Source organism: Pongo abelii, chromosome 13 (assembly GCF_028885655.2).
Source record: "Pongo abelii isolate AG06213 chromosome 13, NHGRI_mPonAbe1-v2.0_pri, whole genome shotgun sequence".
Classification (NCBI taxonomy): Eukaryota; Metazoa; Chordata; class Mammalia; order Primates; family Hominidae; genus Pongo; species Pongo abelii.
The window spans coordinates 42,625,644-42,649,012 of record NC_071998.2 but is presented as its reverse complement, the minus strand read 5'-3'; the positions used below and the strand labels follow the sequence as shown (position 1 = coordinate 42,649,012).

Below are 23,369 nucleotides of genomic sequence, written 5' to 3'. Positions count from 1 at the left end.
AACCGGAGTTAAAAATTCAAAACTAGAGCTCAGGAGAGGTCAGAGATGGATATAAAGAGTTGAATATTGGGGATATGGAGTTCATACTTGCAGGAATGGTGACATCACTGAGGACGCTTATCTGGTACAAATGATGGGAAGGTTGAGGGCAGAAACTGAGAAAATATCACTTTGAGGGGCAGGAAGGGAAGAATGGTTTCCTGAGCAGCAGCAGAAAGTTCAGAGAGTTGGAGAAACAATGGAGTATAGAGTCTCACCTACGCTGGAGAGGCATCTGAGGATCAACATGAGTCAGCAAAGTCAAGGGGTCTCAGATTTGGCAATGAGGTCACTACTGACTTTGGAAGCTATTGGTAGAGTGGTGGGAATGAACAAATCTAATCATATCTCAAAAGGATTGGTAGAAAGGAGAGAAATGAAGTGATGTTGACGCCAAAAGATAAGTGGGTAGGAGAACATCTCTTTATATAGCTTTTCTCAAGTAGTAGCAGCATGTTAAGCAAATAAAAGACAACAGAGAATCTCCACGCATTTCGAAATGGTCTGATTTATTGTGTAATTTTTATATTTTTTCTGCTTAAAACCGTTCATTAGCTTCATTGCTTGATAAACTCCTAAGAATGATTTAGAAATTCCTCTGTGATCTGGGTTCTGCATATTTCTCTATGCAGAAATATTTCTCATCGCTCACACCTCCTTTGCACACACAGCTTTTTCCAGCTTTTCAAATGTCTGGTGCTCGTTCTTGTGCTGGTGTTTGCAGCTTCCACGTCTTCCTTCTAGTTCCTTGTTAGCTTCATAAATCTTTAACGGTCTTCTTAAACTAAAGTTCTTTTCTATGAATCATTTCTGGGTGCTCACGATTGATATCAACATTCCCCTGTATTTCTATCACCTAGCTCCATGTTGGGTACATAGTCTGTATTCTGTAAATGCTGAATGAACAAATAAATGAAAATGGGTCTTCACATCACATCCATTTTTCATTTCAAAAACATACAATATAGTACATAGCATTTATTCTTGCCATACAATATTCACTTTTGTGATTTTGTTAAAACACAAATAAAATTTTTTTTTTTTTTGACATGGAGTCTCGCTCTGTCGCCCAGGCTGGAGTGCAGTGACGCGATCTCGGCTCACTGTAAGCTCCGCCTCCCGGGTTCACGCCATTCTCCTGCCTCAGCCTCCTGAGTAGCTGCAACTACAGGCGCCCGCCACCACGCCCAGCTAATTTTTTTGTATTTTTAGTAGAGACAGGGTTTCACCGTGTTAGCCAGGATGGTCTCGTTCCCCTGACCTCATGATCCGCCCACCTCCGCCTCCCAAAGTGCTGGGATTACAGACGTGAGCCACCGCGCCCGGCCAACACAAATAAAATTTTAAGTAGCTCCAGCTACTCAGGAGGCTGAGGCAGGAGGATGGCTTGAGTCCTGAAGGTCGAGGCTGCGGTGAGGCGTGATTGTGCCACTGTACTCTAGTCTGGGCAACAGAGAACAACCCTGTTTCAAAAAAAAAGAGAAAGAAAAAAAAGAAAATTTAAAAATATTATTTAAAGCTTGTAACATAAAAGTTCTAATCTCATTAGTCAGTTGTAATTTTCCATTTCATTTCTAAACGTTAGAGTGGGCTATTTTTTCCCTTTATTTCCTTTGGAGCAATTGTCCTCTTTATGGATCTAGTAAAAAGAATCAGGGACATCCCTCTGTTTTAGATCTAAATGACTAAAATCAAACCAATTAAGGTTTCAGTGCTACAAGAATCAAGGAGGTTTTAATCTCAATTTGTGTTTGCATTTATGACCGTTGGCTCTTCCAAGGGAGAGAGAAGACTGCCCCTACACCTGTTTTCAGGTTGATTACAATCAACAAGGACCCAGTTTAGTATAGAAGGCTCGTTTTGCATTAAACACCTTTCTGTGCAGAGGAGGTGGTGGTTGTGAAGATAAAAATCTTTGACCAAATCCTGCCAATTTGCATTGTTCTCTGGGAGAAAAGGCTTTCAAAAGTTAAGGAACAAAAGAGGATTTGGTTTTCCAATCTCCCTTAGGCGGCAGCAGATTGTGAAACAGCCACCGGGAGAAACCAAAGTATAAATTATCAATAAGAGGACGGTGTGTGTGTGTGTGTGTGAGAGAGACAGACAGAAAAAGTGAGAGAAGCGAGGAAAGAGATAGGGAACACACATGCTAAGACTCCGAGGCGTTTTCCACGATGTGCCTGGTTATGTAATGTTGATAATGAAACGCACTGCAAGCAGCATCAATGCGTTCTTCCGACCCTGCTCACCACCCCAAGCTAGGATACAGTGGGGACGGGAAGAGAGGACAGGAAGCCCTGTGCAGGCAGAGAGCTGTCCAGAGGTAAACCAGGCAGCTGGGCAGAACCCGAGCCCAGAGAATTTCTCCCCAGGCCCCGGGACCAGCCCACCGTTGCTGTGGCTCTAAAGATGGGCAGAAGAACCAGTTTCAAAAAGCAGGATCTGGGATCCGACCTCTTAGGTTTTTATTCAGCAGGCAGGGAAAAGGGGTTAGAAGCTGGAAATCTGCATTTCCACTCGGCTCTGGCGACTGAGACAGGAACGCGGGCACCTCACGCTGAAAAGCCACAGCAGCGCGTGGGCAGGGCGCACCCTCGCGCGGGGACGCGGAGCTCCTGGAGCGAGAGCGCGTGCGGTCGCGAGCCCGCCGCTCCCCAGCAACGGCGCATGCGCCCGTTCATCCCTCAGCGAAGGCGCGCTGCTTGGCGGGCGGGATCTTCCAATCCGAGCCAGCGTTCTCGGAGTACGTATCCAGGAGCTGCAAGCTGAGGGCTGCGGGAGGCGGGAGGAAAAAGTGGGGCCGGGCCTGATTTGGGCTGACCTGTGAAAGTCTGGGAAGGTCTGCGAGAGAAGCCGAGTGTTTTCAGCTCCGGAAGTGGCAGTTGTAAACTTCACCTCCCGGGGGCTCTTCCCCTTCTGTCCCCCTTTGCTCTTTGTCCCCCTCCTCCCGGGTCCTAGAGTCCGTCGTGTTCCAACAGTTTTTGCTCTTATCCCCGTGGGCTGTCTGGGCCTCCTTCTACCCCTGAGACTTGGAGCGGCCCCTGGGGTCTTGGGTGTGCAGCATGGATCACGCGAGACCCCTGAGGTAACCGCACGGTGTGGGGGCTTCGAGGCGGACGACTTGGGAGGGAGGTGTTGAGAGGGTTGTAGGGGCCCCTGAGTGAGTTTGGGGCGGCCCTGGGGCTGTTGGCCTCGCTTTTGGGGCACGCCTCCCCCTCCCTGGGCTGGGTCTCCCCGCCCACCTGGAGGAAGATCTCCGTGGAGCATCCTAGCCAGAGATCGCTGCGGCTGTACCAGAGCGCCGGATGGGGACCAAAGGAGAGGCGGAGGACCGGGATTTGGAGCTTCTTAGGGTTACTGCTGCGGAGCGCTTTCCTTCCCGAGAATCAGTAAGCCCCTAGAGGATAGGGACCACGTCTTTCTGCGCCCTCTCCCCTTTTTATATGCCGGCCACACACTAGACACTCTACAGATGTTTGATAAACGGGAATGAGTTGTGCTAGACTGTCACCTGCAGCTTCTACCTACCCTCCAAGACTTTGAGAGACTTAGAATCTGAGTCAGCTGCGCGTTTTCCCGAAGCTGTACATTTTCTGCAGAAATGGAGCCGGCTTTTTGAATTTTTTTATTCCATTATGATATTGATCCTAGGAAAATACATATTTCATGTATACATTTTAGGTAAATGAGATAAATACGTCTTTATTTTGTTTATTAGAGTTGGTGTCCAGCTCTTTTGAATACATGACATACCGATGTTTTATGGTTTTCATAATATTGGAGAAAAGAACGTAACGATTTTGTCACTTTTTTTTTTTTTTTGAGATGGAGTCTTGCTCTGTCACCCAGGCTGGAGTGCAGTGGCGCGATCTCGGCTCACTGCAAGCTCCGCCTCCCGGGTTCACGCCATTCTCCTGCCTCAGCCTCCCCAGCAGCCGGGACAACAGGCGCCCGCTACCACGCCCGGCTAATTTTTTTGTATTTTTAGTAGAGACGGGGTTTCACTGTGTTAGCCAGGATGGTCTCGATCTCCTGACCTCGTGATCCGCCTGCCTCGGCCTCCCAAAGTTCTCGGATTACAGGCGTGAGCCACCGCGCCCGGCATGTCACTTATTTTATTTAACTGCTAGTTCCTACTCTCAACAAAACAGTGGTAGAGCAGAAGATGAACATGGTTTTTCATAAAATGCAGAGGAAACAAAGGCAGTGCAACCTGCTAAGAAGAAAGATGAAGGGCATAGTCTTAGTTTGTAGCTTTCTGTGTTAGTCTTGGCTCAGCCATTTATGAGCTGCGTCCCCGCAGGCAAACCACTTAACCTTCCTAGGCGTTAGGTTCCTTATCTGTCAGATAAGGAGGATGGACTTAGTCTCTAAAGTCTCATTTGATTCTAAAACGTTTTGGTTGTCTCAGTCCCTTGGTCTTGGTCTTGTTTGGATGTAAGAACCAAACTTTCCCTTTAAAGGTTGGTTATGTACCTATGCTGAGGAACACTTCCAACACAGGTGTGGTTACTAATGAAGACAGCAGTGTGTAGTGAAAGAGAATGGACTTAGCCAGATGTGGATTTGAATTCTCATTCTCCGGCTGAATATTTTTACACAAATTATTCAACATCTCCAAGCCTCAGTTTTCTTATCTGTGAAATGTGCATAATCTCATAGAGATGTTGGGATTCAATGAGATCAGGAATGCTCATCTCAGTATCTGGCATATAGTAAGTGGCTCAATAATAGGAATTTCTATCTTTTCATCCACCCATCCCTCGTTTTTCCTCTGATCTGTGCAGACACACTGAAAGATGAGTGCATTTGGGATGACCAACTGAAGGACTCAGATGTGAGGTAGAAAAATTTTTTACCAGTAGTGGCTCCGAAATCTAAAGTAGATTTGCCTTTCTGGCTGGCACCTCCTCTCAGGATGTCCGGATCACTGATCCCTTGGCCTCAATTACCCTTTTATCTATTTTTAAAAATGCTTCTCATTGATGAATGATACACATAATATCCCATCATCTATTTTAGTAGAAATGGTGAGATTAGTTCAACTCCACTATCAAAAAAAGATTAATCTATTAATACATTAACATAAAAAGCTAATTTGAACCTTGCGTTTCTTTATCTATTACTGCTACAGGATGGCCTGGTTTTGGTCCAGAACTGTGAAGGTGCTATCTGGATTGAGAATCGACTGAAGGTCTGAGTAATCTTTTGTTGAGAAGGCCATGGCTTGTCAGTTTGGATATGGGGAAAAATGATATTTTTAAGAAATCTCCAGCAAAGAGCAGAAATGCTTCCCTGATAAGTGAGGTCTTACATGCTTCCCTGGCTGGGATGAACTGTGTCTTGAGGGTCAATAGCAAGGCACACAGCAGAGCTCTGGAGTCAGCTAACTTGGGTGTAAATCCTGACCCTGTCACTAGAGATGTGAGAGATGTGACTTTAGTCAAGTGACTGAGTATCTTTTATTTTTATTTCTTTTATTATTATACTTTAAGTTATAGAGTACATGTGCACAACGTGCAGGTTTGTTACATATGTATACATGTGCCATGTTGGTGTGCTGCACCCGTTAACTCGTCATTTACATTAGGTATATCTCCTAATGCTATACCTCCTCCCTTCCCCCACTCCCTGCCAGGCCGCCATGTGTGATGTTCCCCACCCTGTGTCCAAGTATTCTCATTGTTCAATTCCCACCTAAGAGTGAGAACATGTGGTGTTTGGTTTTCTGTCCTTGCGATAGTTTGCTCAGAATGATGATTTCTAGCTTTATCCACGTCCCTACAAAGGATATGAACTCATCCGTTTTGTGGCTGCATAGTATTCCATGGTGTGTATGTGCTACATTTTCTCAATCCAGTCTATCATTGATGGACGTTTGGGTTGGTTCCAAGTCTTTGCTATTGTGAATAGTGCTGCAATAAACATATGTGTGCATGTGTCTTTATAGCAGCATGATTTAGAGTTTCTGCCGAGAGATCCACTGTTAGTCTGATGGGCTTCCCTTTGTGGGTAACCTGACCTTTCTCTCTGGCTGCCAGTGATGGGATGGCTGGGTCAAGTGGTATTTCTAGTTCTAGATCCTTGAGGAATCGCCATACTGTCTTCCACAATGGTTGAACTAGTTTACAGTCCCACCAACAGTGTAAAAGTGTTCCTATTTCTCCACATCCTCTCTAGCACCTGTTGTTTCCTGACTTTCTAATGATCGCCATTCTAACTGGTGTGAGATGGTATCTCATTGTGGTTTTGATTTGCATTTCTCTGATGGCCAGTGATGATGAGCATTTTTTCATGTGTCTGTTGGCTGCATAAATATCTTCTTTTGAGAAGTGTCTGTTCATATCCTTTGCCCACTTTTTGATGGGGTTGTTTGATTTTTTCTTGTAAATTTGTTTAAGTTCTTTATAGATTCTGGATATTAGCCCTTTGTCAGATGGGTAGATTGTAAAAAAATTTTCTCCCATTCTGTAGGTTGCCTATTCACCCTGATAGTAGTTTCTTTTGCTGTGCAGAAGCTCTTTAGTTTAATTAGATCTCATTTGTCAATTTTGGCTTTTGTTGCCATTGCTTTTGGTGTTTTAGTCATGAAGTCCTTGCCCATGCCTATGTCCTGAATGGTATTGCCTAGATTTTCTTCTAGGGTTTTTATGATTTTAGGTCTATCATTTAAGTCTTTAATCCATCTTGAATTAATTTTTTATAAGGTGTATGGAAGGGATCCAGTTTCAGCTTTCTACATATGGCTAGCCAGTTTTCCCAGCACCATTTATTAAATAAGGAATCCTTTCCCCATTTCTTGTTTTTATCAGGTTTGTCAAAGATCAGATGGTTGTAGATGTGTGGTATTATTTCCAAGGGCTCTATTCTGTTCCATTGGTCTATATCTCTGTTTTGGTACCAGTATCATGCTGTTTTTGTTACTGTAGCCTTGTAGTATAGTTTGAAGTCAGGTAGTGTGATGCTTCCAGCTTTGTTCTTTTTGCTTAGGATTGTCTTGGCGATGCGGGCTCTTTTTTGGTTCCATATGAACTTTAAAGTAGTTTTTTCCAATTCTGTGAAGAAAGTCATTGGTAGCTTGATGGGAGTGGCATTGAATCTATAAATTACCTTGGGGAGTATGGCCATTTTCACAATATTAATTCTTCCTATGCATGAGCATGGAATGTTCTTTCATTTGTTTGTGTCCTCTTTTATTTCGTTGAGCAGTGGTTTGTAGTTCTCCTTGAAGAGGTCCTTCACATCCCTTGTAAGTTGGATTCCTAGGTATTTTACTCTCTTTGTAGCAATTGTGAATGGGAATTCACTCATGATTTGGCTCTCTGTTTGTCTGTTATTGGTGTATAGGAATGCTTGTGATTTTTGCGCGTTGATTTTGTATCTTGAGACTTTGCTGAAGTTGCTTATCAGCTTAAGGAGATTTTGGGCTGAGACGATGGGGTTTTCTAAATATACAATCATGTCATCTACAAACAAGGACAATTTGACTTCCTCTTTTCCTAATTGAATACCCTTTATTTCTTTCTCCTGCCTGATTGCCCTGGCCAGAACTTCCAACACTATGTTGAATAGGAATGGTGAGAGAGGGTATCCCTGTCTTGTGCCAGTTTTCAAAGGGAATGTTTCCAGTTTTTGCCCATTCAGTATGATATTGGCTGTGGGTTTGTCATAAAGAGCTCTTATTATTTTGAGATACGTCCCATCAATACCTAGTTTATTGAGAGTTTTTAGCATGAAGTGCTGTTGAGTTCTGTCAGAGGCCTTTTCTGCATCTATTGAGATAATCATGTGGTTTTTGTCTTTGGTTCTGTTTATGTGATGGATTATGTTTATTGATTTGCATATGTTGAACCAGCCTTGCATCCCAGGGATGAAGCCAACTTGATCGTGGTGGATAAGCTTTTTGATGTGCTGTTGGATTCGGTTTGCCAGTATTTTATTGAGGATTTTTGCATCAATGTTCATCAGGGATATTGGTCTAAAATTCTCTTTTTTTGTTGTGTCTCTGCCAGGCTTTGGTATCAGGATGACGTTGGCCTCATAAACTGAATTGGGGAGGATTCCCTCTTTCTATTCATTGGAATAGTTTCAGAAGGAATGGTACCAGCTCCTCTTTGTACCTCTGGTAGAATTCGGCTGTGAATCTGTCTGGTCCTGGACATTTTTTGGTTGGTAGGCTATTAATTATTGCCTCAATTTCAGAGCCTGTTATTGGTCTTTTCAAGGATTCAGCTTCTTCCTGGTTTAGTCTTGGGAGGGTGTATGTGTCGAGGAATTTATCCATTTCTTCTAGATTTTCTACTTTATTTGCATAGAGGTGTTTATAGTATTCTGTGATGGTTGTTTGTATTTCTGTGGGATCGGTGGTGATATCCCCTTTATCATTTTTTATTTCATCTTTGATTCTTCTCTCTTTTCTTCTTTGTTAGTCTTGCTAGCAGTCTATTAATTTTGTTGATCTTTTCCAAAAACCAGCTCCTGGATTCACTGAGTTTTTGAAGGGTTTTTTTGTGTCTCTATCTCCTTCAGTTCTGCTCTGATCTTAGTTATTTCTTGCCTTCTACTAGCTTTTGAATGTGTTTGCTGTTGCTTCTCTAGTTCTTTTAATTGTGGTGTTATAGTGTGAATTTTAGATCTTTCCTGCTTTCTCTTGTGGGCATTTAGTGCTGTAAATTTCCCTCTACACACTGCTTTAAATGTGTCCCAGAGATTCTGGTATGTTGTATCTTTGCTCTCATTGGTTTCAAAAAACATCTTTATTTCTGCCTTCATTTCGTTATGTACCCAGTAGTCATTCAGGAGCAGGTTGTTCAGTTTCCATGTAGTTGAGCGGTTTTTATTGAGTTTCTGAATCCTGAGTTCTAGTTTGGTTGCACTGTGGTCTGAGAGACAGTTTGTTATAAGTTCCGTTCTCTTACATTTGCTGAGGAGTGCTTTACTTCCAACTATGTGGTCAGTTTTGGACTAAGTGGGATGTGGTGCTGAGAAGAACGTATATTGGGGTGGAGAGTTCTGTAGATATCTGTTAGGTCTGCTTGGTGCAGAGCTGAGTTCAATTCCTGCATATCCTTGTTAACTTTCTGTCTCGTTGATCTGTCTAATGTTGACAGTGGAGTGTTAAAGTCTCCCATTATTATTGTGTGGGTGTCTAAGTCTCTTTGTAGGTCTCTAAGACTTGCTTTATGAATCTGGGTGCTCCTGTATTGGGTGCATATATATTTAGGATAGTTAGCTCTTCTTGTTGAACTGATCCCTTTACCATTGTGTAATGGCCTTCTTTGTCTCTTTTGATCTTTGTTGGTTTAAAGTCTGTCTTATGAGAGATTAGGATTGCAACCCCTGCTTTTTTTTGTTTTCCATTTGCATGGCAGATCTTACTCCATCCCTTTATTTTAAGCCTATGTGTTTCTGCTCATGAGGTGGGTCTCCTGAATACAGCACACTGATGGGTCTTGACTGTTTATCCAATTTGCCAGTCTGTGTCTTTTAATTGGAGCATTTAGCCCATTTACATTTAAAGTTAATATTGTTATGTGTGAATTTGATCCTGTCATTATGATGTTAGCTGGTTATTTTGCTCGTTAGTTGATGCAGTTTTTTCCTAGCATCGATGGTCTTTACAATTTGGCATGTTTTTGCAGTGGCTGGTACCGGTTGTTCCTTTCCATGTTTAGTGCTTGCTTCAGGAGCTCTTGTAAGGCAGGCCTGGTGGTGACAAAATCTCTCAGCATTTGTGTGTCTGAAAAGGATTTTATTTCTCCTTCACTTATGAAGCTTAGTTTGGCTGGATATGAAATTCTGGGTTGAAAATTCTTTTCTTTAAGCATGTTGAATATTGGCCCCCACTCTCTTCTGGCTTGTAGAGTTTCTGCTGAGAGATCTGCTGTTAGTCTGATGGGCTTCCTTTTGTGGGTAACCTGACCTTTCTGGCTGCCTGTAACATTTTTTCCTTCATTTCAACTTTGGTGAATCTGACAATTATGTGTCTTGGAGTTGCTCTTCTCGAGGAGTATCTTTGTGGCGTTCTCTGTATTTCCTGAATTTGAATGTTGGCCTGCCTCGCTAGGTTGGGGAAGTTCTCCTGTATAATATCCTGAAGAGTGTTTTCCACTGGGTTCCATTCTCCCCATCACTTTCAGGTACACCAATCAGATGTAGATTTGGTCTTTTCACATAGTCCCATATTTCTTGGAGGCTTTGTTCATTTCTTTTTACTCTTTTTTCTCTAAATTTCTCTTCTCGTTTCATTTCATTCATTTATTCTTCAATCACTGATATCCTTTCTTCCACTTGATCAAATTGGCTACTGAAGCTTGTGCATTCGTCATGTAGTTCTTGTGCCATGGTTTTCAGCTCCGTCAGGTCATTCAGGGACTTCTCTACACTGTTTGTTCTAGTTAGCCATTCATCTAATCTTTTTTCAAGGTTTTTAGCTTCTTTGCGATGGGTTTGAACATCCTTCTTTAGCTCGGAGAAGTTTATTATTACCGATCGTCTGAAGCCTTCTTCTCTTAACTCATCAAAGTCATTCTCTGTCCAGCTTTGTTCCGTTGCTGGTGAGGAGCTGCGTTCTTTTGGGGGAGAAGAGATGCTCTGATTTTTAGAATTTTCAGCTTTTCTCCTCTGGTTTCTCCCATCTTTGTGGTTTTATCTACCTTTGGTCTTTGTTGATGGTGACGTACAGATGAGGTTTTGGTGTGGATGTCCTTTCTGTTTGTTCGTTTTCCTTCTAACAGTCAGGACCCTCAGCTGCAGGTCTGTTGGAGTTTGCTGGAGGTCCCCTCCAGACCCTGTTTGCCTGGGTATCACCAGCGGAAGCTCAGTTGGAAATGCAGAAATCACCCATATTCTGTGTCACTTATGCTGGGAGCTACAGACTGGAACTGTTCCTATTCGGCCATCTTGGAACCTCCTCTTTGACTGCTTATCTTTAAGCCCCAGTTTCCTCATGTATAAAGTATGGATATTAGCATTATCTTCCCTTTGGGGTTGGTGTAGAGTGAAATGAGACAATATGTAGAAAGTTTTTAGTACAGTGCCTGGAGAAGGAACTTTTGTGACAGTTGGAATGATGACAGCAGGGAATGACTTTGTATCATAGAGTTTGTTCACAAGTAATGATCAACTGAATGTTTTCAAATGGAAAGTAATATTTAGAGTTAAACAAATACTGAAGAAGAGAAAGGCTGATTTTGATTTCATGTCATAAGGAATTTTTAATCACTGACATAGTTTGGCCAAATTGTGTATTTTAACTTTGTGGAGTTTCACAGGGAAGTTCCAAGTAAAGCTAGAAATAAATACTCTTTAAGGGTACTGCAGTTCTTTAACTTAACTTCATATTCCATTGACATCTTCACTACTATCCTGTAACTCTGAACTTGACTGTCCTCATCATTCCTTGCCTTTTCACCTGGTGGAAGAAGAGGGAGGAGATTTTACTGCACCTTCTCTGCCATGCTCGACTGCATGGGAATCCCATCATAGTTCAAATTCAGCCACTGCCCGTATCAACTTTGGTCCTTCATTGATTTAGTCTTCTTAAAACACACAGAGAATAAATCCTTGTTCTCTGTGTCATCAGGAGCTGATATCAGCGAGGAAGATGAAGAATATTAAAAAAAAAAAGACTTGATAAAAGACACACAGGCAGAGCTGGTGTGGAAACCCATTTTCCTGTCTTACCGGTCTGTTACTCAAGATTTTTTCACCTTATGTCCAAGATGCTGCCTGCAGTTCTTTGCCATGTGGCCTCTTCCATGGGCAGTTCACAGCATGACATTTTGCTTCTTTTTTTTTTTTTTTTTTTTTTTTTAAGATGGAGTCTCACTCTGTAGCCCAGGCTGGAGTGCAGTGGTGCAGTCTCGGCTCACTGCAGTCTCCGCCTCCTGGGTTCAAGTGATTCTCCTATCTCAACCTCCTGAGTAGCTGGGATTACAGGCGCCCACCACCACACCCAGCTAATTTTCTTTATTTTTAGTAGAGTCGGAGTTTCACCATCTTAGCCAGACTGGTCTCGAGCTCCTGACCTCGTGATCCACCCACCTTGGCCTCCCTAAGTGTTGGGATTACAGGCGTGAGCCACCGCGCCTGGCCTGACACTTTGCTTCTTTAAGGTCAGCAGGAAATTGTCATTCAGTCTGCTAAGATAAAAGTCTTATATAATGTAATCATAAGAGTGGCATCCCTTCATCTTTGCTGTATTCTACTGGTTATATATCAGTGAGCTAGAAGTAGATGAAACTTGCTTCTGAGCTATGGAAGACGCCATCTCTCTAGAGGACCATTCAGATTTGAAGATGTTAGGTGCCAAAATAATGCACTGAAGTATGATGATTCTCTTTAACTTTATTGAAACAACTTTATTAAAAGCTTGGTAACTTCTTCTTCCCACACTTCTCTGCCCAATATACAAAAACATGATTAAGGCCCTAACTATCTGAAATTATTTTCCTAAGAGATAAATAGAAGTCTGTTTACGCCTGTTGTGCCACCTGTGCGTATGTGTATTTAAGCTTTTCAACAAAACAGGAACATTTCATGTATGTGTTTTTGTGCCTTGGACATTACTCTTATATACAGAAGGGTCCATTCCTTCTAGGTTCTAACTCACTTTCATTCTGAAGGAAGTTTTCCTGGGGTCTGACCTTCAGGAGCGTGGTGATAAGGTGACAAGATTTTGGGACAATATCTGAAGAGCTTGATAGAGACTCCTTGGTGCCCCCCACTTAATAGCTGAATGGCTTTGGGCAAGACAGTTGAGGCTCTCTCAATCAGATGAGTTTTCTTATAAAGTGAGGATAATAACCCTCAGGTAAGATAACTTATAGTTCAGCTTTATGTGTCATCAGTGGCCTTGTAGAAAGAACTTGGACTTCAGTGTCAGAGAGTTATGAATTGGAATCTTGGTTCTGTAACTATGTGACTTTTCCAAGTTACTTCTTTTTTTTTTTTTTTTTTTTTTGAGACGGAGTTTCTCTCTTGTTGGCCAGGCTTGAGTGCAGCGGTGCGATCTTGGCTCACTGCAACCTCTGCCTCCCAGGTTCAAGCAATTCTTCCGCCTCAGCCTCCTGAGTAGCTGGGATTACAGGCATGTGCCACCACGCCTGGCTAATTTTATATTTTTAGTAGAGACGGGGTTTCTCTATGTTGGTCAGGCTGGTTTAGAACTCCCGATCTCAGGTGATCTGCCTGCCTCCGCCTCCCAAAGTGCTGGGATTATAGGCGTGAGCCGCCACACCCGGCTCAAGTTACTTTTAATCTCAGTCTTGGTTTTCTTGGTAGAAAAATGGGATAATCCTTACATTGCAGTGTTGTAAGGGTCGCAATGCTATATATAAAATACCAGGTACAGTGCTTGACCCTGTAGTAGGTGCTCAGTAGATGAATGACGGTGGTATTCATTTGTCTACCACTATTTCCAACCTAGTCTTTCATGTCCCTGGAGAGATGGGATCTCCCCATTCCCACATCATCTTGGCCAAAATTTCAACCTCTGTCCTAGGTGAGACTGTTCAGTTAGCCACGTGAATCACTGTTGTAGAGATCATTTGGATCTATATGTAGGAGCTGTTAGTCAGTTCTCAGCACTGAGATACAGTCTCCATCTCAGTCTGCTTATTTGAGTTCGTTTTCTTTTGGTGATCTCCCTGAGGTCTAGGTATCTCTATACACCTACAATTTCACTTATCAATTATTACATCTTTCCCAAATAAGCCAAAAAACAAGAAAAATCTCCAATAGTATCAGGACTCAAACTGCTATTGTATCATTTACTGTTTTAACAGACCTCAAATCATCTAATCTGAAGCCATAGACATCTTGGGCAATTTTAATCATCAAGAAAGAAATATGTCATTAAGAAACAGGAGGGTATTTTGAAAGAGTTGGAAAACATCATGAATTTGAATACTTCAAGTAATGGTACTGGTGATACCCAAAGGTAAGCCTCTAGCTCTTCTTTTAGTTGATGAACGTTTTTAGTTGCAAGGAACAGGGAGAAGTCAGTGGTTGCAGAGCTAACTGTAAGAATTCTCATGGGATGGTAAGGGGAGTAGAAATTCTGTGGGACTGAAGGAGCATGAATGAAGCCTCGTAAGAAGTGGAACTGATTCTAGAGACTTTATGGGGATTTTGTGCTTCTGTGTTAATTTGGACCATAAAAGTCTGTGTGTCGGAACTTCGTTCTGTTACTAGAGACTTGCTTGTTCTTTTCCACTACTTTAAATCTTTCCCTTGTATTTTTTCTTATTTATATTTCTGTTTTGTTTTCTTTAACCTCTGTGGCTTTAATTCCTCTTTCTTCATTGGCCCAGCTCTAATTCATGGCTACTGTTTAAGCATTCATTTAGTCTTAGCTCCTGTTGCTGTTTCGCTTCCTTACTTGGTATCTCTCAGTTTACCTTCCAAGAAGTAACACCTAATTGCTGTTGCTCATCTTTTTCGTACCATTGATTTCTGCCTTTGGGTGTGGCGCCTACCTTTAGTTCATTCACCTTTGGTGGGTGGAGTCTATAATATAAAACTGGACCACATAGGGCAGTGCCACTCTCTCCTAAGTGTGCTTTACAAAGAAATAAGTACTGAAATTAAAAGTAAATGTTTAGAAACTTTTATAGTCATGTAACAGAGTAATATTCTGTCTGCTGAATCTAAGAATAAAACATTTGGGGTTGTATTGTCTGTTTTTAAAATTTCTTTAAAAATAATGCATTAAATATATTTTACAAAATCATCATGGGATGGGGTGAAGATAGTCCTTCCTCATATTTAGTTTGAGAAGGACTGATCTAGACTGCCTTTTCAGCAAGGACGTGTGGGTGGGACAAGTACCAAGACTAACATGTAATTTACCCGTAAATTTGCTATACAGATGTTTTCCACTTAGCTTTTGAAGCTACCCACCCCCCACTTTTTTTTTTTTTTTGAGACAGAGTCTTGCTCTGTCGCCCAGATTGGAGTGCAGTGGCATGATCTTGGTTCCCTGCAACGTCCGCCTCCTGAGTTCAAGTGATTCTCCTGCTTCAGCCTCCTAAGTAGCTGGGATTATAGGTGCCTGCCGCCACGCCTGGCTAATTTAAAATACGTATTTACAAATTAGAATATTTCACCTTATTTAGTATCCTGCTTTTTCAATTTTGGGGAAACTTCTTACCACATCAATATATCATAGTTTTAAAATTTTTCTTTAGTGGGGTCTTGTTATGTTGCCCAGGCTGTCTGAGAACTCCTGGCCTCAGGCAATCCTCCTGCATCAGCCTCCCAAGTAGCTGGAACTGTAGGCACACACCATTGCCCCGGCTTGTCATCATTTTTAATAGCTAAATTACTTTTTATAATTATAGAATCTGGATACAGTTATTTAAAATCTACTACTAATCTACTTTCTGTTTCTATAGATTTGCCTTTTCTGAACAATTCATGTGAATCGAATCACATAATAGATGGTCTTTTGTGGCTTCTTTTACAGGGCATATTCCTGAGGTTTGTCAAGTTGTAGCACGTAGCAGCACTTTGTTTCTTTTTATTGCTGATAGTATTCCATTGTATGGATATGCCACATTATGCCCATCTACCAGTTGACAGACATTTGAGTTGTTTCCACTTTTTGAGTACTATGAATAATGCTGCTGTGCACATTTGCATATGTCTTTGTGTTGACATATGTTTTTGTTTCCCTTAGGTAGATTCTTAGGAGCAGCAATGCTGTATCATATAGTAAATTTATGTTAAAATTTTCAAGAAACTGCCAAATTGTGTTCTAAAGTGGCTGGGTCATTTTATATTATCACTAGCAATAATTGAGGGTTTTAATTTCTCCATATCCTGACCAGTACTGGTTTTTATCTGACTATTTCAATTTAGCCATTTTGGTGAGTGTAAAGTTGTATGTTATTGTGGTTATAATTTGAATTTTCCTAATGATTAATGATTTGAACATCTTTGCATGTGCTTTTTGGTAATTCATGTATCTTCATTGGTGAAATGTCTCTTCAGATCTGTTTATTTTTAAATTGTGTTATTTATTTTGATGTTATTGAGCTTTAAGAGTGTTTGTATATTTGGAATGCAAGTCCTTTATCAGATACATGATTTGCTGGCCTGGTGGGCTGAGGTGGGTGGATTGCTTGAGCCCAGGAGTTCGAGACCAGCCTGGCCAACATGGCGAAACCCCATCTCTACAAAAAAATACAAAAATTAGCCAGGCGTGGTGGTGTGCCTGTGTGGTCCCAGCTACTCCAGAGGCTGAGGCACGAGAATTGTTTGAAGCTGGGAGGTGGAGATTGCAGTGAGCCAAGATCATGCCACTGTACTTGAGCCAGGGTCACAGACCGAGACCTTGTCTCAACAACAACAACAACAAAAAATAAGATATATGATATGCAAACATTTTTCTCCTGTTTAGTGGCTTGACTTTTCTTTTTCTTAATAATGTCTTTGGAAATGCACAAGTTTTTAACTTTGATGAAGTCCAGTTTATCAGTGCTTTTCCTATAGTTGTGCTTTTGGTTTTGCATATAAGAAATCTCTGACTAACTTAAGGTCATGAAGATTTTTCTTCTATGTTTTCTTCTAGAAGTTTTATAATTTTAGCTCTTATATTTAGTGCTCTATTTTAAGTTACTTTTTGTATGGGGTAAGGGTCTAAATTTGTCTCTTTGCATGTGCATAGCCAGTTGTTCCAGCAGCGTTGTTGATAAGAGTAACCTTTCCCCCTTGAATTGCCTTGGTACTTCTGTTGAAAATTACTTAACCATTTAAGTATAGGTTTATTTCTAGAGTCTTAACTCTGATACATTGATCTACATGTCTGTTCTTTTTTTTTTTTTTTTTTTTTGAGGCAGTCTCACTCTATTGTCAAGGCTGGAGTGCAGTGGCGTGATCTCACTGCAACCTCTGCCCCCCGGGTTCAGGTGATTCTCCTGCCTCAGCCTCCCGAGTAGCTGGGATTACAGGCACCTGTCACTGTGCCCAGCTAATTTTTGTATTTTTAGTAGAGACGGGGTTTCACCATCTTGGGCAGGCTGGTCTTGAACTCCTGACCTTGTGGTACACCGGCCTCAGCCTCCCACAGTGCTGGGGTTACAGGCATACATGTCTGTTCTTAATCCAATATCACATTGTCTTGATTACTGTAGCTTTATAGTAAGTTTTGAAATTAGGAATCAAAAGTTTTCCCATTTGTTCTTCAAGATTGTTTTGGCTATTTTGAATTCTTTGTCTTTCCATATGAATTTTAGGATCAGCTTTTCAGTTTCTGCAAAAATGTCTGTTGGGGTTTTAATAGAGATCATACTGAATATGTAGAATAATTTGGGGAGAATTGCCATTTTAATAATATTGAGTTTTCCTTACATGAATGTGAATAGTGGAATGTCTTTCCATTTGTTTAGCTTTTCAACTTCTTTGAACAACATTTTGTATTTTTCAGTGTAAAAATCTTTCACTTTTTTTTTTTTTGAGACAAGGTCTTGCTCTGTTGCCTAGGCTAGAGTACAGTGGCATGATCTTAGCTCACTGTGGCCTCAACTCCTGAGCTCAAGTGATCCTCCTGCCTCAGCCTCCTGAGTAGCTAGGACTACAGGCATGTACCACCATGCCTGGCCAATTTTTTTTATTTTTGTAGAGACAAGATCTTGCTATGTTTCTCAGGCTGGTCTTGAACTCCTGGCCTCAAGTGATCCTCCTGCCTTGGCTTCCCAAAGTGCTGGAATCAGGCATGAGCCACCACCCCTGGCCTTGCATTCCTTTTGTTAAATTTATTTTATTCCTTTTGATGCTGTTATAAATGGAATTGTTTTCTTAATTTTGTTTTTGGATTGTTCATTGCTAGTATATAGAAGTATAATTGATTTTTGTATATTGATCTTGTATTCTGTGACCTTGCTGAAATTGATTTTAGTTCTAGTCTGTTTTTTCTCAGTGGATTTCTAGAATTTTCTTTCAGAATCGTATCCTTTGTAATTAAAAAGTTTTACTTCTTCTTTTACAGTATGCATGCCTTTTATTTCTTTTGTGTTGCATGATTGCACCATCTACATCTCCAATACATTTTTTTTTTTTTTTTGAGGCGGAGTCTCGCTCTGTTGCCCAGGCTGGAGTACAGTGGCGCGATCTCGGCTCAGTGCAAGCTCCGCCTCCCGCGCTTACGCCATTCTCCTGCCTCAGCCTCTGGAGTAGCTGGGACTACAGGTGCCCGCCACCACGCCCGGAAAATTTTTTGTGTTTTTAGTAGAGACAGGGTTTCACCGTGTTAGCCAGAATGGTCTCGATCTCCTGACCTCGTGATCCACCCGCCTCGGCCTCTCAAAGTGCTGGGATTACAGGCGTGAGCCACCGCGCCTGGCCTTATTTTTTGACTTTTTAATAATGGCCTTTCTGACTGGTGTGAGACGGTATCTCATTGTGGTTTTGATTTGCGTTTCTCTAATGATCACTGATACTGAGCTTTGTTTCATATGCTTGTTGGCTGCGTGTATGTCTTCTCTTAAAAAGTGTCTTTTTATGTCCTTTGCCCACTTTTTAATGTTTTTTTTTTCTTGTAAATTTAAGTTGCTTATAGATGCTGGATATTAGACCTTTGTCAGTTGTATAATTTGCAAATTTTTTTTCCCATTCTCTAGGCTGTTTACACTGTTGATAGTTTCTTTTGCCATGAAGAAGCTCTTAAGTTTAATTAGATCCCATTTGTCAATTTTTGCTTTTGTTGTGATTGCTTTAGGCATCTTCATCATGACGTCTTTGCCCGTTCCTGTGTCCAGGATGGTATTGCCTAGATTGTCTTTCAGGGATTTTTATAGTCAAATATATTTCTTAGGCTTTTGTATGAAACCTATTTATTTCTCTCTAGACTTTGGAGGAACTACTTTTTTGTTCGTTGTTTTCTAAAATTTTCATGCATTTAATCTGGGCTCTTTTAATAGGCCCTTTCGGTTTGAAACTTACATCCTTCAGAATCTGCCTATTTCCATGGATTTGTTTCTATAATAGTTTCCTTCCCTTCAGAGAGACATTGTAGTGCAGTGGTTAAGAGGATATATCATGGAGCCAGGCTTTCAGGGTTTGAATTTCAGCTCTGCCCCTCACTAGCCCTGTGAACTTGGGTAATAGGGGGTCATAATAGTACCAATCTCATGAGATTATTGTGAAGAATAAATAAGTTTATATCTGTAAAATGCTTAGAACAATGCTTACAAAATAATAAGACTATTTAATGTTATAAATTTATTTTTTCTCATTCTGCACCTTTATTTAGATTTTGAACTTCTTGGTCAGTCTTCTAATTTAAAAATTTTTCTATTTTTAATCTCCATCTCTTTTTTTGCTTTATTTTCTGGGAGATTTTTTTTTTTAATTTTTATTTATTTAGTTTTTCGTTTTCTTAGTTTATGTTTTTGATTTCTTTTCTTTTCTTTTTTTTGAGATGGAGTTTTGCTCTTGTTGCCCAGGGTAGAGTGCAATGGTGTGATCTCTGCCCACTGCAACCTCTGCTTCCCGGGTTCACGGATTCTCCTGCCTTTGCCTCCCAAGTAGCTGGGATTACAAGCATGAGCCACCACACCCAGCTAATTTTTTGTATTTTTAGTAGAGGCAGGATTTCACTATGTTGGCCAGGCTGGTCTTGAACTCCTGGCCTCAAGTGATCTGCCCGCCACAGCCTCCCAAAGTGCTTGGAGGCCAGGCGTGAGCCACTGCACCCGGCTGTGTTTTTGATTTTTAAGAGCTGTTTTTTTTTTTCTCTGAATATTTCATTTCTTATTGCAGTCATGGATGTGACATATGGATGATATACTCTCTCCTGTTTTTTTTAGGAGACAATGTTAGGTTTTTTTTTTTTCCCCTCTTCTAAGTTGTCATCTTTCTGCATAGTCTTTCAAGGCATGCTTCTTTCCATGCACCATATTTTTGGTCTCTGTTTATCATATTAGATGCTTATTAAACTTTTGGTGATTGTTGGCTGTCTGCTTATATTGAGAAGTAGGGGCTTAACCTAAAAAGATGACTGGAAGCTCAGTGTGTGAGGCTTTGTGTTTGTAGTGTGCTCTGTGGGGTTATATGGTTAAGCTGTTTTGCTAGAGAACCACTGGCATCAGTATCTTTAGGTATTTTTCACCTGGTTGCTTAGGTTCTGTAGGGAAGACACTTCCAATCTCTGCTTGACTGCCATCTTTCTGGCAAGAACATTCTGGCAAGACAAGTAGTGTTAAAACTCTAGAGCACTCTTTCATTATGTAACTTTTAACTCAAGCTTCTTGTGTATAGTATGAAAAACTTAGGTCATTTATATCTAATGTCTTCTGATCCAGAGACCCTCTGTTTTATCCTCTCCAGGGAATAAACCCCTAGTGTTTTTCTGCCAGACTGGGAAAGAGATAGGTACCCAGTTGTGTGGTATAGGGGATAGGGGATCTGAGGATGTAATTATTTTGTTGGCAGACTTTCAAATAATTCTCCTGTTTTCTGCTGTACTTTTACCTCCATTTTCAAAGGTGTTGCCAATTACTGAGCTTTTGGGGGTTATCAGTTACCACTTGTCCACATGCATTTCAGCTTCCAGTAATTTGTTGCTATTATCTCATCTTTTGTGTTCTTTCTCTTGTGAGTTTATACCTCTAAATTCTGTTTGCTGTTATTTTAATTTTTAATTTTTATTTTTGGGAGAGAGTAGTGTGCTTTAGTCTGACATTTTTCTTTTTGTATTATGTATTACATTTGCAGTAAACAAAATGTATTATTTACAAAGAAAAAAACTGAGAGAACCCAGTCTCTTCCAAAATTACCCAGCTTGTGATATGATCAGACAGTTTAAGTAGCAATCTTGAATAATGTGGTAGTTTCCCATTAGACAGTGGTTTGTTGCTAGGTATCTGTCTTTATATACTACTTTGTATTTCTACATAGCTTTTGCAATGGACATCTTTTACTAGATTGTGAACTCTAAGTCAAGAAGCATGTCATGTTCTCTTTGTTTTTCGAAAAATAAGTTATGAGAAATATCAGAAATGCTCTGAAATGTGCTTTATGAGAAGCATATACATTTTACTGTAATCTCATTTTATAGGTTGAAGAGTGCCTCATTGGATGTAAAACAAGTACTTAAAAATGAAACAGAGTTGGATATTACTGCTGATCTCAGGAAGAAACTCCATCAGGCTAAAAAAGAAAAATTAGAAATAACAACCAAACACAATGCAGAGGTACGATTTATTTTCCTCTCAAATAATGTTAAAAGTTGAGTTTGATTTTTTAGATTTATTTCATATGAAAAACTCCATGTTTAACCTTTATAACTATACCATTCTTTGTCTTAAAAAGGAAATTGTAATAAAGAAAACATGATTTTAAAATGTAGTGTAATTGCATAAGTGTTAAAGTAGAACTTTAATGAATTATGTTTATTTGTATGTTATCTTAGATTTATTTTAATTAATGGGTTCAATTGATTAAAATTATTAATTTATGAACATGTTTGATGATTAAAGGATTTGTAAATCAGACATTTTTGAAATCATAATGTAGGTTCCTTTAAGGTCTCGATTATGGAGCAATCTCTGAAGTAAATTTGAGTATGGAATTTTCAATCATAGTTCAATTCATAAATTGTCTTAGTTTATAAGTCATTATTTCTTTTATTAGTATGTATGTGTGTGTATGTATATTTCATATGTATATGTATATATTCCAAGATAGTTTTCTTTCCCTTCTAAGATAATTCATGAGTCATATCTTTATGCCTCTTCTCTCTGCTGTGTTTTTTCTCGCTAAATCTTATTTATTCTTAAAACTCAGTTTAGGCCACCTGGTGTAGTGGGAAGAATATCAAATTACACAGAGCTCAATTCATTCCTGGCCTTTCCATTTACAAGATGCGTCATTTTCGGCTACTTATTTATCCTGTACACCATTGGTTTCTCATTGTGAAACCAAAGGGTTGTTGTGATAATTAAGTGAAATAAAATTTGGAAAGTGCTTGTGTACTGTAATAGTAGCTGTAATTTATTGACAGTTAAGTGTAAACAGTATGTTTTTCTTCCCTTGTTGCTAAGTTCTGCAGTTCTTATGTTGGGAAACCTTTTAATGTCTCTCTAAGTGAAACCAGCTACTACTTTGTTCTTCCACAACATGTTGCTGTTACAGATATTTTAGAACTAAAACATTTATATCATGCTTACCTGCTCTTCTTTAGTTTGTAAACCCCCTGAGAGCTGAAAACAGTGATCACACTTTGTCTCCATATAGCTCATGTTTACTGGCACATAGTAGGCCGTCAGTAGTTGTGTATTGAATAAATGTATGAAAAGGTCCAGGTGTGGTGGCTCATGCCTATAATCCAAGCACTTTGGGAGGCCAAGGTGGGTGGATCACTTGAAGTCAGGAGTTCAAGATCAGCCTGGCCAACATGGTGAAACCCCATTTCTACTAAAAATACAAAAATTAGCTGGGCGTAGTGGTGCACACCTGTAATCTCAGCTACTTGGGAGGCTGAGGCAGGAGAATCGCTTGAACCCTGGAGCTGGAAGGTTGCAGTGAGCTGAGATCGTGCCACTGCACTCCAGCCTGGGCAACAGAGGAGAGTATGAAAAGATGATTTTTTTCAGGGTATCTAAGGAGCAGTGGTATTGCTGATTGAAATAACAAGAGATGAATACATAATCATTCTCTTTGTATTTTTTAGTAGCAATTGAGGTAATATTATAATTTTTCTTTTTTTGAGACGAAGTCTCCCTCTGTCACCCAGGCTGGAGTCAGTGGAGTGATCTCGGCTCACTGCAACCACTGCCTCCAGGTTCAAGTGACTGTAGAATCACTTGCCTCAGCCTCCGCAGTAGCTGGGACTACAGGCACGTGCCACCATGCCTGGCTAATTTTTGTAGTTTTAGTAGAGATGGGGTTTTACCATGTTGGCTAGGCTGGTCTTGAACTCCTCACCTCAGGTGATCTGCCCACCTTGGCCTCCCAAAGTGCTGAGATTACAGGCATGAGCCACTGTGCCCAGCCCAATTGAGGTAATTTTTAAGTGATAATTGAAGTAATTGCTTCTATTTACATTGTAATAATCCATATAAAATGGTATGTGTTAAATATATGCTAATTATTTATAAATTCTAAAACTTATTTTTTAAAACCAAATGTACATTTCACTTGAGAGTATTAGTGTGATGATAATCATTCCTCTATTAAATAAATTCTCTCACAGCCAGGTGTGGTGGCTCATGCCTGTAATCCCAGCACTTTGGGAGGCCAAGGCAGGAGGATTGCTTGTGCCCAGGAGTTTGCGACCAGCCTGGGCAACAGAGTGAGACCCTGTATCTACAAAAAATAAAATAAAA

The 23,369-nt window shown here is 40.5% G+C and overlaps 1 protein-coding gene across 18 annotated transcripts in view; it reads left to right on the top strand.

Annotated features, from left to right (window-relative positions):
* The first annotated feature begins 2,640 nt into the window (after nt 1–2,640).
* Nucleotides 2,641–23,369, top strand: part of CCDC171 (coiled-coil domain containing 171) — a 467,560-nt gene continuing 446,831 nt past the window's right edge. For 6 of the 18 annotated variants that reach the window (XM_054519835.2, XM_054519832.2, XM_054519828.2 and 3 more), the window contains exons 1-3: nt 2,641–2,782; nt 13,827–13,981; nt 21,101–21,236. In XM_054519835.2, the coding sequence (XP_054375810.2) occupies nt 13,938–13,981; nt 21,101–21,236 (180 nt within the window). In that variant the 5' untranslated portion in view covers nt 2,641–2,782; nt 13,827–13,937. Of the gene's footprint in view, nt 2,783–2,957; nt 3,125–3,258; nt 3,429–5,178; nt 5,234–13,826; nt 13,982–21,100; nt 21,237–23,369 lie in introns of those variants that run through there. The other 12 variants (XM_054519831.2, XM_024252731.3, XM_063714207.1 and 9 more) reach the window with 5 other exon arrangements.